General features: G+C 39.6%; 1 protein-coding gene across 1 annotated transcript in view; it reads right to left on the bottom strand.

Annotated features, from left to right (window-relative positions):
* The window catches only part of LOC149470471 (Golgi-specific brefeldin A-resistance guanine nucleotide exchange factor 1-like), a 71932-nt gene that overhangs the window by 42004 nt on the left and 13591 nt on the right, over positions 1-16337 (bottom strand). Inside the window, exons 2-3 of the mRNA XM_089663672.1 lie at positions 13503-13608; positions 10893-10959 (exon numbers count right to left, since the gene is read on the bottom strand). Of these exons, the coding sequence (XP_089519798.1) occupies positions 10893-10959; positions 13503-13598 (163 nt within the window). The 5' untranslated portion in view covers positions 13599-13608. The remainder of the gene's footprint in view (positions 1-10892; positions 10960-13502; positions 13609-16337) is intronic.

Raw genomic sequence — 16337 nt, 5'->3', positions numbered from 1 at the left:
CCTTTGTGTTGACACGCCCCGCTCCCCCTCCTCCGTCAAAACACACTATTCACCCCTGTTTTTGCAGCATGTTCCTTTGACAAAACGCAGGTCCTTAAACCAGCTTCTGTTTGAAAGACAGCTGTACACACGGTCCAAATGTTGCCCTGTTCCTGCTGAACTGGTGTACCAAGCTTAAGGCTCCTTTCACATGGGAGTCATTCATTCAGTCAAAATTTTGCTACGAAAAAACGGATTCTGTTTACATCCATCTTTTCATCCACTTCCATTTTTGAAATGGAACAAAAATGCAGACTTGTGCCGTTTAGAAAAAAAATGGATCTCAAAAGGAAGCGGACAAAAAAAAAACAAACTGATGTAAACAAACGACACACTCTTACGTCTTATTGCCCATAGGAATGCATTGCTGTCTATTTTACATCCACCAAACGATGGGTGAAAAACAAGACATGACAACCGTATGAAAGGGGCCTAAAAGATCTTACTGGTTCCCGATTGTGACGGACTGCTTTCTGGATTCTAAAAAGTCTACATTTTCACATACAGTACATCAGGATATGATTCTATGGGGTATATTTGTCATTTTATACCTTGCACACCTCACACCTAATAAGAGATCTGCACTGCATTTTATGTATGCGCAGTACATTACAATTATGACTTCCGTTACGTGTCACAAACCTTCCCATTTATATAAGATCAGGTAGTTTCATATAAACATGTTATAACATGTATAAACATGTTATATACTCACATGACCAGTCCTTTTTTTCCCTTTCCTCCGTGTCCCAAGATGTGAGAGCAGATTTACGGGAGCAGGTGGGCATAGAAAGGTCAGAGTATTCCTTGTGGAAGCCGCACCTGCTCTACTATACTCTGGAAGCAGGAGCCGAGCTGGCAGCGTTGCTGTGTAAATTGTTTTGTTTTACTTCACTCTGTGCAAACACTGTGACACATGGCACCAGTGCACATTAACAGCATCACGCATACCTTTTGCAGTTCTGTTATTTTTTTGGAAAAAGAAAAGACTGTATTGATAAAGTGGGTTTTCAAGAAAACAAGTCTCACTCTATCCTTTACAGTGTGTGTGTGTGTAATTTTACTTCTCTTAGGGCCCATATACACCATCATCGTGTGTTACGTTTAGGAGGACCATTCTTTTTTTACAGTGCAGCACACCATAATGAATGGTGGGTTGCAGCAGTGCTGGCGTGTTTCTCGGTACTGTGTTGGGGTTTTGGGGTGCCATTTAAAATGGATGGAATTGCAACGCACTGCAGGATGCGCTTTACAGCAATGCAAAAATGAATATAGACTCTAGATTTTTTTTTTTTTAAGTTTTGGATAGCATGTGCACAGTTGGTCTCATTTTATTGCTGCTGTGAAGATTCCCAGTCAATATTGATCCTGGTGACCATTGTCTCTGGTGTTAAAGGTGATGGGGAATCCAAACTGTTTAGGTTGTCAAAGGATCAGGTGATGTGCAGGAACCTTCCAATTGTGAATCCTGTACTGGTGAAAACCTATCTAGATGAGAGATCATTTCGTCCACCTTACGGTGTCTCTGAGAAAGGAAGGGGAAAAAAAATCCCAAGTGGGACACAGATATTGATGAAATATACATTTCATCGAACACTAAGCCAGACAAAGCCAAGAAGAAATTTTCCATAGGGCAATCACAATAATTCTAGTCGGAGTTTTCAATTTTTGTTTCAGATTCTTTAAATTAGGTTTTTGTCCTTTTTCATATGTTTTTGTTCCTTTTTTCTCCTTATTCCCTTTTAAATCTATTATGAATGCAGCTTACAATATTCTGATTAGCTCTGTTCAGTACCAGCCATTCCCAATCCAAGCATATTGCATATTTGATCAGGTGGAGCCAGAACAGCCACAGTCATTCTGTGCCCTTTAGAATTGTCAATATTATCCTTCTTTCTCTTTCTGCTCCTTTGGGCTTTTAGGGTTGATTTATAATTTTGGGATTCTCTTCAGTGTCTGTAATACATTTTGTTCATTATTTAACCAAAACTGCATAATGAGTAAAGAGAAGTAATGTAAATGTTAGGTGTTGTTTCAGTCAATGGCTTGCCAGTTTATTAACCCTTTCTTTTCCTCCCTATAATGCCATTTTGATTTTTTTCATTTGGCTTAGAAGAAAAAAAAATTTTTTTTTTTTTTTTTTTTAATTATGGTAACTTAAAAACAGAAAAAACTTGAACCTATGCTTTCATATTATCCTCGGAAGTGGAAAATGGTTTTGCAGGACTTGTCTTGTATGGTTGAGTGTATTGTTAAAGTCCACCTGTTTGATGTCCCAGTGACAATACAAAAACCGTGATCACCAATAAAAAACACTGCTTGCTACATTCTATGAATGGTAGGTAAAATGCAAGTGCAATGTGGAGTCAAAATTTTCGCCCAGTGGATAGCAGTATCCACTCTCCATTATAACAGAAGCTTTGGCTAGAGTAGCCAGTGCCTACACCTGTCGCGGAGAAAAGATGAGCCTGTGACATGCACAATTATTCTCCATATGCTATAAACAGGAAAATCTATTATTATTATACATGATTTATATAGCGCCAACAGTTTGCTCAGAGCTTTACAATATAAGTCTATAGACCCATACATTATTAATAACCTACAGCGAGAATAGAATAGAATCACCCCCTTTAAAATAATCACATTTTGCTGCTTTGCATCCTGAAATGAAGACACAGTGTTTGTTTTATCCAGCTGTAGTTACTAAGTGCAACTTAAAACATCCAAGTGAAAGATCTAAACACCAAAAAAAATCAAAAACAGAATCACTGAGTTGGAAAAAGGATCCCCCCTTTCTGTCAGTAATTTGTTGAACCACCTTTTGCTTTAATTCCAGTCTTTAGTCTGTTGGGATATGTCTGTACTAACTTTGCACAACTAGACGTTGCAATATCTGCACTCTTCTTTGCAGAACTGCTCAAGTTCAGTTAAATTTGATGGTGAGTTTGTGGACCGCTGTCAAGTCATTGCACAGATTTTCAATGGGGTTTAAGTCTGGGCTCTGACTAGGCCATGTAAGGACATTCACCTTTTTCTCCATCAACCACTGAAGTGGTAATTTTTGCTGTGTGCTTTGGGTCATTGTCATGTTGGAAGGTAACTCTTATCATTGATAACTTTCTGGCAGAGGGCCACAGATTTTCCTCAAGAATTTGACAGTATTTTGCCCCATCCATTTTTCCTTCTATCCTGACAAGTGCTCCAGTCCCTGCTGCAGAGAAACACCCCCATAATAGGATATTACCACCTCCATGCTTTACTGTAGGAATGGTGTTAGGTGGATGGTGAGTTGCATTTGATTTCTGTCAGAAATTCAATTTGGTCAAATAATTAAATCTTAGTCTCATCAAACCATAACACCTTTTGCCATGTGGCCTCAGGTGCTTTTTGGCAAAGCTCAATCATGACTGCATGTGGCCTTTGAGGAGTGGCTTTTTTTTTTTTTGCAACCCCCCCCCATACAACTTTATCCCAGGGATCATTTGACAGTGCCTTGCAACCCAATAGGGCGATCCTTTTTCCAACTCAGTGATTCTGTTTTTGATGTTAGTGCAACTTATACCATCCAAGTAAAAGATAACACCAAGTATATACAACTGGATAAAACAAAAACTGTCTTAATTTCAGGCTGCAAAGCAACAAAATGTGATTATTTCAAAAAAGTGGGCGATTCTTTTCTATACCCACTGCAGATGTTTAGGAGCAAAGATGTGCTCCAAATATTTATAGCAATACCACCTCCCAAAGGCTTATTCAGACCTATACATAAAAAAAGAAAAAAAACAACATGCTCAACTTTTTTTTTGTCAAGATTGCAGTTATGTTTAACCACTTGCCGACCAAATCACTTACCTGTACAGCGTCAAGGTGGCCTCTCTGCGCTGGATCACGTACCTGGTACGTAATTGGCTCTTACGGGTAGGGTGTGCACCCGCTGACCCGGCTGTGCTGTGATTCATTACAGCACAAGTCGATCAGCCAATGATTGACCGCTGAGACCCATTGATCGGCTCAGTGATTCACAAACAAAGCTCTGTGATGGTAAACAACAAAGAGCTCTGTATAGTGGCAGGCAATCTTGCAGTTTTTTCATTCCCTACTAAGCAGGGTAAAAAACAAGATCGATTAGTAACGCTAGCACATATTACACACATCAAACACTTGTTAGGCACACAGTCCCTTGATCACGCCTAGATGTTGAACCCATTCCAGTCAGTGTCATTAGTACAGGGACAGTGTATAGTATTAGCACTTATCACTGTATTACTGTCACTGGTGATGTCAGGGTCAGTTAGCCAGTTCCCACAAAGTGTCAGATTGCCCGCTGCACTATCACAGTCCAGCTATAAGTTGCTGATTGCCGCCATTACTAGTATAAAATGAATACAAATTCCAGTAAATGTCCCATAGTTTGTAGACGCTATAACTTTCCTGCAAAGCAATATGCACTTTTTTTTTTTTAAACCAAAGATATGTAGCAGAATACATTTTGGCCTAAATTTATGAAGAAATTTGATATTTTTCATTTTTTAATTGGATAGGTTTTATAGTAGAAAGTAAAAAAAAACAATATTTTTTAATTTTTCAGTCTTCTTAGTATAATAAAAACTAAAAACCCCAGTGATTGTCAAATGCCATCAAAAGATAGCTATATTTGTGTTAAAAAAAGGGAAATACAAAATTTCACTTGGGTACAGTGTTGAATGACCACGCAATTGCCAGTTAAATAGCATAGTGCTGAAAAGCAAAAAAACAGCCTGGTCAGGAAGGGGGTAACACCTTCCGTAGGGCAAACGTTTAAAGCCTGCCTGAAAGCACTTTATAAGTGCAGCCTCTTAGATATCAATCCACTTATTCTGACAAGCATTTTTCATCATATGCTCAGTTTTACCGGCCCTAAATTTATTTGTTACAGTTCTTTTCTTATTAGCCAACTAGCTTATTCTTCACAATTTGACAGATACAAAATACATTGTGTACAGACAGTGGCAAAGTACACTGCTCAAAAAAATTAAAGGAACACTTTCAAAACCTTGTGGACAGCCTTTCCAGACGAGTTGAAGCTGTTATAGCTGCAAAGGGTGGGCCAACTCAATATTCAACCCTACGAACTAAGACTGGCCATACATTATACAATTTTCTTGATTTTTGGTTTAGATTTACCAAAAACCATATAATATGAGGTCAAACTAACAACACTTTAAATTGTATCCAATTAAGCAGGCTCTTGCACTACATAGTTGAAAGTAAATCTAAAGGAAATTGGACAGAAAATTGTATAGTGTATGGCCAGCCTTAGGGCCAGTTCACACCACAAAAATGCACTCTGGATGCATTCCGGATACGTTTTTGCTTACAGTTCACACCACACGCAGTTCCGGTGCAGTTTGCCATGTTCCAGTACGGTTCTGTGCAGAAAAAAAATGCAGTGCGTTCTACTTTTTTTTTTCTGCACCAGAAACTGACTGGAACTGACTGCACTAGTGTGAACCAGGGTCATTGGAATACATGGAAAACACTGTGCATGCATTTTTGATGCAGAAAAAAAAAAACGCAACACCATTAAAGTTCATGTGCGTGTAAACACAGGCAACCCAATACTTTTGGCAATATAGTGTATGTATATATGTATGTATGTCAAAAAAATTAAAGGAGCACTTTGAAAACACATCAGATCTCAATGGGGAAAAATATCACGCTGGATATCTATACTGATATGGACTGGGTAAGGTGTTCGGAACGTAAGGATGCCCCATTGTTTGATGGAAATTAAAATGATCAACCTATAGAGGACTGAATTCAAACACACCCCCAAAAATCAAAGTGAAAAAATGATGCAGCAGGCTAGTCCATTTGGCTGAAATTTCATTGCAGCAACTCAAAATGATACTTAGTAACCTTTATGGCCCCCATGTACTTATATGCATGCGTGACAACGTAAGGGCAGGCTCCTAATGGTGTCCTGGGGAATTTCCTCCCAGGTCTGGACCAGGGCATCACTGAGCTCTTGGACAGTCTGAGGTTCAACCTGGTGGCGTTAGATGGACCGAAACATGATATTCCAGAGGTGTTCTATTGGATTTAGGTCAGGGGAGCGCGGGGACCATTCAATGGTATCAATTCCTTCATCCTCTAGGAACTGCCTGCATACTCTTGCCACATGAGGCCGGGCACTGTCGTGTACCACGAGGAACCCAGGACCCACTGCATCAGCATGGGGTCTGACAATGGGTCCAAGGATTTCATCCCAATACCTAATGGCAGTCAGGCTGCCATTGTCTAGCCTGTAGAGGTCTGTGCGTCCCTCCATGGATATGCCTCCCCAGACCATCACTAACCCACCACCAAAATGATCATGCTGAACGATGTTACAGGCAGCATAATGCTCTCCATGGCTTCTCCAGACCCTTTCACATGTGCCCAGGGTGAACCTGCTCATCTGTGAAAAGATGCCAACTCTGGTGCTCAATGGCAAATGCTTGGTGCTGGGCAGTGAACACAGGGTCCTCTAGAGGACTTTGGGCCCTCAGGCCACCCTCAAAGTCTGTTTCTGATTGTTTGATCAGAGGCATTCACACCAGTGGCCTGCTGGAGGTGATTTTGTAGGGCTCTGGCAGTAGTCATTATGTTCCTCCTTGCACAAAGGAGCAGATACATTCCTGCTGATGGGTTAAGGACCTTCTACAGTCCTGTCCAACGCTCTTAGAGTAACTGTCTCCTGCAATCTCTTCCATACTCTTGAGACTGTGCTGGTGGACACAGCAAACCTTCTGGCAATGGCACCTATTGATGTGCCATCCTGGAGTTGTTGAACTGCCTGTGCAACTTCTGCAAGGTCCAGGTATCGCCTCATGCTACCAGTAGCAACACTAACCCTAGCCAAATGAAAAACTAGTGAAAAAAAAACAGTAAAAAAAAAAAAAAAAAAAGAGAAGCAGGGAAAAAAAAATGTCAGTGGCTTCCACCTTTAAAACCATTCCTGTTTTGGGGGTCATCTCATTGTTGCCCATTATTACCTATTATTAATTTCATTAAAACCAAAAGCAGCTGAAGCGGATTAAAAACCCCTCTACTACTTTACTGAACAGATCAATATCCCAGGAGTTTAATTGACTTGATGCTAAACGCGGATTAAAAAAAATGTTCCTTTATTTTTTTTTAGCAGTGTAATTAAATACAATTATTACACTGTATAGACTATATATAAAACAGAAAGCATGACGATTGTAATGGTATTAGCTAAACATTTAGCTAGGTGGAGTCAGAGGTAAGATCATTTAGGATTTAACACATGCTGTCAAAATACCCAAAACAGTGACTGCATCTGAATGGATGCAGCTGCTGGTCAGCCAAAAGTTTTCAGTTCAGCTTCCTCAACTACTGGTACGCATGGTAGCAGTCCATTAATAAAAAAGTGTGTCATTTTTATAACTGTATGCATATTTTTCAAGAGGTTTGAGATAATTTACAGACAGCATAAAAATGTGACTAGTAATTACAGAAGAGAAAATAGAGAAATGCACAGTTGGTTTTGTACTGTTATAGGAGTTACCTCTGTGTAATCCAATATACAAATGTAGAGGGGTAGAGAGTAAAAACAAGAAAAAGCAGAGAGGATTAAGTAAAAATACTGTACAGTGGAGAGAAGGTCTTTTAATGTGGCTTTGAGGGCAAAAAAACACAAATCTTTTAAATCACCTGCTTGGGAGATACTGTAAAGCTGCACGTAGTGTTACAGAACAGTACCATTTTCACCGACAGTCTCAGCAACAGCATATGCTGGCAGTGCATATTTGGCTGTAGAAAGGTTTTTTTCTTTTAGCTTGAATGCTCTTTTTGCCTTCCTTCAGCCAATTAGCTTGGTTCACATAAAGCAGTGCCTCAATTTGTATCAAGTAGCAGTAAGCATAGACTAGAAACACTGCGGCGACGTATGTCAAAAAGGGCACGCCCTTTGAACGTACGTCACCACAGCGTTTCTGATCCATGCTTGCAGCCAGTGTATAGTGGTTGGAGCCAGTCGGCTGATAATGTGAATGCGCTGTTTTACCAGTGTCAGATGGGATGCTTTTTATGTAATTGGTATATACGCTTTTTATAGAGATGGTTTTTCACTATGAGAGCTTCATGATGTCAAAGAGAGGTATTGGTTCCGGTAAGGATAGAATGTAACCGTGCAGTGATATATACCCTCCCGAGGATACATAGAGGAATTCTGCCTACATAGGAGTCTTGCTGGTTGTATATACTAGTAAGTCCATATGGTGAGTTGTTAGAACACTTGGTGATGGTGGTGGACACATGCTGGTGGTGTATTGGATCAAAGAATTAGATGCAAGTTTTGGATAGAGAAGTTTATTCACGGCACAAGGCACTTTATTGAAGATTCTTCTCTATAGATGGACTTTATGGTGTCTGTTGCACTTATGTATTTTTGATTTTTCTTAGTGAAAAAAATTTAATGCGCACGTCACTTTATTTTGCATGTAAAAAAAAAAAAAAAATGTATATTATTTTATGCACCATATTGTATGAATCTCTTGACAGAAGTTTCACACAACCCTTTTCACTATTATAGTGAGTATTGATATTAATGCTTTAATATATATTTTTATGAAAGTATTTATTGATGGAATTTTGCATATAAATTGATTGTTCACAAATTATTTACAGTCAAAGCAAGTGTAAGAGTGTTACTCCTGACTCAAATAGTTGCTGCACAGATTGTTTAAAAAGTTTGTGACGCAGTTCACCAATATTCAATATGCTTTTACATCAAGTGGAAATAAGCCTGCTTTGACCACCAGAAAAATAGAAATTTGCTAATTTTGCACAGAGGCTGTGCTTGTGCTCGCTGATGCACAACTGCCCCACAGCTAGCCAGTTTCTAGCAAAGTGATGCAGCAGTGTAAAACAATTTTAATCAGAGATCACAGAATGTACCAGAGACAAAAAGGTACAGAAAGGGGCTTTACTACAAGAACTAAAGACACCACAGACGATGCAGCAGTGTAAAACTGACCAACAGCAGCACAATAAGCAAGGCAAGGCCTAAATGTATTGCAGACAGAGCACAGGCTTACTAAAAGAATTCGGATACTGCAGAGAATACAAAAATGTACAACTTGTCAGTAGGAGGACAGTTTTAATCAGGGATAACAGGCCTAACATGTTTTTCATCTATTGGGACAGGGAGTGCAATGAAGGCAGAGGTAAATTAGCTGCAATCTGTTCACTCTGCGCTTCTCTCCCCCAAATGAAGCAGCAAACATAAGATAACACCAAGAATAGCTTGTTAGTAATAAGCAAGTGCTGTGTTTTCAGGAACCAAAAATGTAAAAAAAATGCTCCATTACTATAATCAATGTAAAATAACAATCAAGAAAGACCTAGAAGAAATAAGGACCCCAAAATAGCACCCCTGATGCAATAGGTGAGTTTTCAATTGAAAGCCTTCCAGAAAAAGAAAAAAAAAAAAAAAAAAAAAAAGTGGTGGTGGGGGGGGGGGGGGGAAGACTGTTATGAAGGAGACAACAGCTAAAAACGAGTTGCGTTTTTGCCAAATAGTAATAAAGGTGGACAATTTAGTTAATGAGAATTTGTTTGCACTTTGACCACACTCTTCTTTTTTGTTTTGGTACATTTGATGGAAGTATTCTCGGGAGAATTTGGGTAGAATTGTTGGCATTGCCCAAACAGAAAAAAAAAAAAAAACCACACGGGTGGGGGACTGTAGGACCTTATCTATTTTCCTCTTTGTAGGATTTTTGAAAAAAATAGGTGTATGGAATAGGATTTGATGGTTAGTAAACATAAATTTAGGATGCTAGACTGGAGAGGTTTAAACAATGAACATTAACTTGGGCATACAAATCATTTACAATATTTAGTCTTCCACTTGCTGATATAGGTAGTTCTTGCCATACTACAGTTTGTTTTGTCAGTTCTTTTGTGTTTTCCAGTTCTCTGCAATATATTCCTTTGGGTCTGGTGAAATCTGGATGTCCAGGTATTTTAATGCGAATAAGCAGGGTATATGGAATAAGGAGCCTGGTACCCGATATTGTGACAAGTTTACTTAAATGCATGTAAAAATAGTTTAATGCATTTCTGCAGTTTCCAAAGAGGAGCCAGGTCAAAAGGGGACATCCAAGAAATATTTTCAGGACATCACTATTCAAAAGTGTACAAAATAATGACCTAGAAGAGTGCGTCTCAATTTTAATAATGCGTTCTTTTATGAAGGCCAATATTTATTACCGATGTGGAACATCATATTGAAAATACAGCTTGGCATTGTTGCATTCACACCCTTAGTTCCTCAACTGCGTATACATTTTTTTGCGTACAATCCATGGCACTTTTTGCACACAATCCATACCACTTGGCAGGGATGAAATCATTAACAGTACTCCTATATTAAACATAAAATGTTTTTGAACAAGTTTTTTTTATGTTTTGTGTTTGACAGGTAAAAATTATTTTATTTTAACAAGCAATAGTTCCCTCTGAACCAGTCAAAAGGACACCCTGAGGCACATGTCCCACTACCTAGGTAGTGCCATACATCTATACACATTGCCACATGGGCCTGTGAAGCATGCAGTAATAGGACTAAACCCTTTGACTGCCAAGGACATGTCCTACACATCAAGGCAATCACAGGGTTATAAGTGGCCATGCTCTAATGTGAGGTGATCTGGGTGGCAGATGAACGGCCCAATCACTTCTACAGCTGCCAGAAGTCTCTGTCCACCAACTCACCGCCATGGTTCCCAGACTCACCTGCCACTTCCAGGAACCCAAGAATAACTAAAACTGTGACCACTTCCACTGAGGTAAATACTCACGCTTAATATTATTCAAGACTTCTTTAAGCTGACTGAAGCTGTGCAGCAAAGGATCCTGTTCCTCATCCTAAGTAAATTAAAAGACAAATATGAAACCAAATTTTCCAAGTTCCAGTCAGTTTATTTAAAAAGGCAAAAACACATAAAAACACATCATGAACAAAAGCATAATGAAACAAACCTTGAAGGGGTTTTCAGTTTTACTCTAAGATGTAGATCCCCACCACAAACCCCTTCTTGTCTAATTTTCCTCCCCCCAAAATCCATTTGAGTGGGACCAAAAGTAGTAGCCACATCTTACATTGGCAGTGGTGTCTCAATCACAACTGTATCTGAATTGATGGATAGTACCTGCTGATGAAGAACAATCAGGACAAAAACCTGCTGCTTTGTTAATAACAATCCCTATAAAATCACAACATGTGGTCTAAAACTGCTAAATCTACTGTTGCTAAAGCTGAACTCCAGGCAGATATAAACACAAACCCGGCATTGAAGTGAGGGGGTGATGCATTACACTAGGCCAATCAGATCTGCTAATGTGGACTTTGCTGATAGGAGGACAGAACAAGGTGACTTATCTTTCTGCTGCTGCTCTTTCACTGTCCAACTAAAAGGTTGAGAATAGTAAGGTGACCAAGCTCTATTGCTTAACTGCAGTAGAAAAAGACCAAGTCAGGCCTGGCTTTCCATATCTCAGGACTGGATAGACAAACATACAAATCTTTTTTAGGTAAACCTATTCTCATAAGTACTGTATTTTTTTAGCTATGTATTTGGCCATTTGGCTGTCTAGCTTTAAATTTTAGTTCTTGCATCTGCAAGACAACTGAACCACTGTGCTCACGCTCCTATTCTCTTCACACCCTCAGTCCCCTGTATGTTTTTTTTATATGCACTCCTTTCACTCACCTCTACTATGAAATCTCTAAATAATTTATATAGCATGGAAAGAAAAGGGACTAGTCACTAGTGCATACACAGCCTTCTCGTTCACTCACACACCCAAATAAGAGATGCAAGAGAACACTGGCTACTCTGGTGTGTCAAATCACATGCAAGGCAGCCCTGCTTTACTCCAGCAGTGGCCAGCTGTCATATGCACAGAGGTTAGTGAGCACAGAATTTAAACAAAACACACTGATTTACTTTAGGAAGTTCCATTTTGCAAAAAATTGTGTGATGGTCTACAAAAGCTATCAGTGGCAATTATTTTACTAGCCGCTTCCCTATAGCAGATATACAGCTACAGGGTGGCAGGGGTGTGCAAAATCACACATATACATATATATATATATATATATATACACACACATACACACACACACACACACACACACACACGTGACTTTGCATCTCTGGGTAGGGGGTGCGTGCACGCCCAATACGCGCTGCCATTTGCAGTCGCGGCTGTCAATCACCAGTTCCCGGCTGGAAATTACTTGCCGGTGCCCACCGAGCATCTCCGACGAGGAGGAAGACGGTTTTGTTTACAAACAGTCTTCCTCCCTGTTGGCTCAGGCACACTGCTCTGGATGGCTGTGCACATCACAGCCATCCAGAGCAGCATGCTTACAGTGAAGCACCCCCCCCCCCCCCCCCAAGTAAAACACTCCCTACACATAGCTAACCCTTTGATCACCCCTCATATTAACCCCTTTCTGCATAGTGCCATTAGTACAGTGTCAGTGCTTTTACTGATCACTGTATTGGTTTCACTGGGGATGTCAGTGACACCAAGTCAGCTCCCTCCCAGTGTCAGAATGTCCACCGCAGTCCCGCTAAAAGCCGCTGATCACTGCCATTACTAGCAGAAAAAAAAAAATTCCAGTATCTATACCGCCATTTGTAAACGCTATAACTTTCACGTAAACCAATTAATTACACGTATTGGTATCTTTTTTGTTAGCAAAGACATGTCGTAGAATACATTTTGGTGTAAATTTATGACAATTTTATTAAAATTTTTTTAATGGGACATGTTTAATAGCAAAAAGTCCAAAATATTGTTTATTTTTTTTTTTTCTATAGCGCAAAAAATAAAAACCACACAGGCAATCATATACCACCGAAAGAAAGCTCATTTAGTGGGGAAAAAAAAAGAAAAAAAAAAAAAAAGGACATACATTTCATTTGGGAGCAGCTTTGCATGGCCACACAATTGTCAGTTAAAGTAACACAGCGCCGTAATGCAAAAAATGGCCTGGTCAGGAAAGGGGGGTAAATCCTCAGGAGGGTAAGCAGCTAGTCTAAAAAAGGGAAACCTGAACATAAACAATACTGCAGCCCAACAAAGTTTTCCTGAGATGGAGATATACTCAAACGTTTGAGTGCAGTAAGGCTCTTCAAGACCTAACTAACCAGCTAAAACTAATTGTCCCTTTAGGATACTATAGGCCAATTAACAAGTTGGTGATCTTCCTACATATGTCCATACAGTGAGTTGTGAAAAATCCCCCTTTAACCAACCACTAAAATTTGTCCCATCCAAACGAGCTTAAGGGAGATGCAAGACATCTCTTTAAAAAAAAGGAGCCGGCTCAGTTTTTTTTTAAGTCCGTTTAAATCAAATATACATTTAATGTAATGATTACTATATGTAGGTCTTACCAAAGGAGTGTGCATGCTCCATCGTGCATTTCGTTTTATGGCGCCAACAATAGTGCTGATTTCACCCTGAATAATGTAGATGTTTCTGTCCACCATTTTGGCAGCCCTTAAAAAAAAACCAAAAAAAAAAAAAAACAGATTTTTGTGATCTCTCATCCAGTCACTAATATTTAGTCACAAGAAAGAAAACAAAACAAATAGAAAATCATAGCTGTCCACAAACTTTTCCAATTAATCATAATATCTATCTCAACAATGATGTGGAAAAACAGCCTACCTGACTAGATTCAAATTGAGTGTATTGTTTTCGTAGATCTACTACATAGTTTTGTTAGAAGATACAGATTGAAAGGTGTATGGCTGGATCAAGAAATAATACAGCAGGTGTGGTGTGTTCTATATCACAGGTGAAATGTCTACCATCTGTGCTCTTAAAGGGGTGAGTTCCCTTAAACCTGAATGGGCAGCACAGTGGCTAAATGGTTAGTACTTACGCCTGGTAGTACTAGGGTCGTCGGTTCAAATCCCAACCATGGCACCACCTGCCTGGAGTATGCATGTTCTCCCTGTGCGGGTTTCCTCACTGGAACACTGGGCTGGGGAGGGGAGAGCTTTAGCCTGCTGTCAGCTAAAAACAGGTCACAGGAGTGCACAACGAACTGAACTCCTGTGATCCACAAGAGAAGTATAGCCAAAAAAGCTTTGGCTATACTTCTTTAAAGAAAACCTGTTTTTCCTTTTTTGGGCAAAGCAGGGGTATTCTATAATAAACACAGAATTTAACAATTAGAATGTGTATATTAAAAATAAACATCTCACAAAGTTTGTGTCATCGTGGTCTATGTTCAGGTGGCCGTAAATAAAAGCATTCCATTACCACAAAGCAAAACTCCAACAGACAGGTAAGTACAGTGCCCTGAAGAAGTATTCATACCCCTTGACATTTTCCACATTTTGTCATGTTACAACCAAAAAACCTTAAAGTTATTGGGATTTTATGTGATAGACCAACACAAAGTGGTATATAATTGTGAAGTGGAAGGAAAATGATAAATGGTTTTCAAAACTTTTTTACAAATAAATATCTGAAAAGTGTAATGTGCATTTATTTTCAGCCCCATTTACTCGGATACCCCTAACTAAAATCTAGTAGAACCAATTGCCTTCAGAAGTCACCTAATTAGTAAATAGAGTCCACCTGTGTGTAAACTTAATCTCAGTATAAATACAGCTGTTTTGTGAAGCCCTCAGAGGTTTGTTAGAGAACATTAGTGAACAAATAACATCATTAAAGCCAAGGAACACACCAGACAGGTCAGGGATAAAGTTGTAGAGAAGTTTAAAGCAGGGTTAGGTTATAAAAAAATATCCCAAGCTTTGAAAATCTCACAGAGCACTGTTCAATCCATCATCCGAAAATGGAAAGAGTATGCCACAACTGCAAACCTACCAAGACTTGGCTGTCCACCTAAACTGACAGGCCAGGCAAGGAGAGCATTAAATCAGAGAAGCAGCCAAGAGGCCCATGGTAACTCTGAAGGAGCTGCAGAGATCCACAGCTCATGTGGGAGAATCTGTCCACAGGACAACTATTAGTTGTGCACTCCACAAATCTGACCTTTATGGAGGAATGGCAAGAAGAAAAGTCATAAGTCCCATTTATAGTTTGCGAGAAGCCATGTGGGGGACACAGCAAACATGTGGAAGAAGGTGCTCTGGTCAGATGAGACCAAAATTGAGCTTTCTGTCCTAAAAGAAAAATGCTATGTGTGGCAGAAAACTAAACACTGCACATCACCCTGAACACACCATCCCCACTGTGAAACATGGTGGTGGCAGCATCATGTTGTGGGGATGCTTTTCTTCAGCAGGGACAGGGAAGCTGGGCAGAGTTGATGGGGAGATGGATGGAGCCAAATACAGGGCAATCTTAAAAGAAAACCTGTAAGAGTCTGCAAAAGACTTGAGAGAGGGGCGGAGGTTCTCCTTTAAGCAGGACAATGACCCTAAACATACAGTCAGAGCTACAATAGAATGGTTTAGATCAAAGCATATACAGTTGTGTTCAATATAATAGCAGTCAGACATCACTAACCTGATCAATCACTGTTTTTGGTAGAAATTATATTTCTACATGGCAAATAATTTACTAGCAGGTGTAGTAGAGTAATAGAAATCCAACAGACCCAACAGTCACGATATGCATGCCGCTGATTCTGTGTAATTGAATCACTAATTGAAAGGGGCATGTTCAAAATAATAGCAGTGTGGAGTTCTATTAGTGAGGTCATTCATTCTTTGAAAAACAGGTGGCAATTATTGCCCTTATTTAAGGAAGGAAGGCAGCAAATGTTGTACATGCTGGTTACAGTGCATTTCTCTCTGAAATTCTGAGGAAAATGGGTCATTCCAGACATTGTTTAGAAGAACAGAGTACCTTGATTAAAAAGTTGATTGGAGAGGGGAAAAAATATAAAGAAATGCAGAAAATTATAGGCTGCTCAGCTAAAATGATCGCAAATGCTTTAAAATGGCAACCAAAGCCTGAAAGACGTGGAAGAAAGCGATAAACTACCATTCGAATGGATAGAAAAATAGCCAAAATGGCAAGGACTCTGCCAACAATCAGCTCCAGGAAGATCAAAGAAGGTCTAAAGTTACCTGAGTATTGTTACAATTAGAAGACGCCTATGTGAAGCCAAGCTATCTGCAAGAAGCCCCCGCAAAGTCCCACTGTTGAAAAAAACACATGTGCTGAAGAGGTTACAATTTGCCAAAGAGCACATTGACTGGCCTAAAGAGAAATGGCGCAACATCTTGTGGACTGATGAAAGT

This window comes from Staurois parvus, unplaced genomic scaffold, assembly GCF_062004578.1.
Source record: "Staurois parvus isolate SC_StPar_1 unplaced genomic scaffold, SC_StPar_1.0 ptg000043l, whole genome shotgun sequence".
Lineage (NCBI taxonomy): Eukaryota > Metazoa > Chordata > Amphibia > Anura > Ranidae > Staurois > Staurois parvus.
This window is presented reverse-complemented; position numbering and strand designations above follow the sequence as displayed.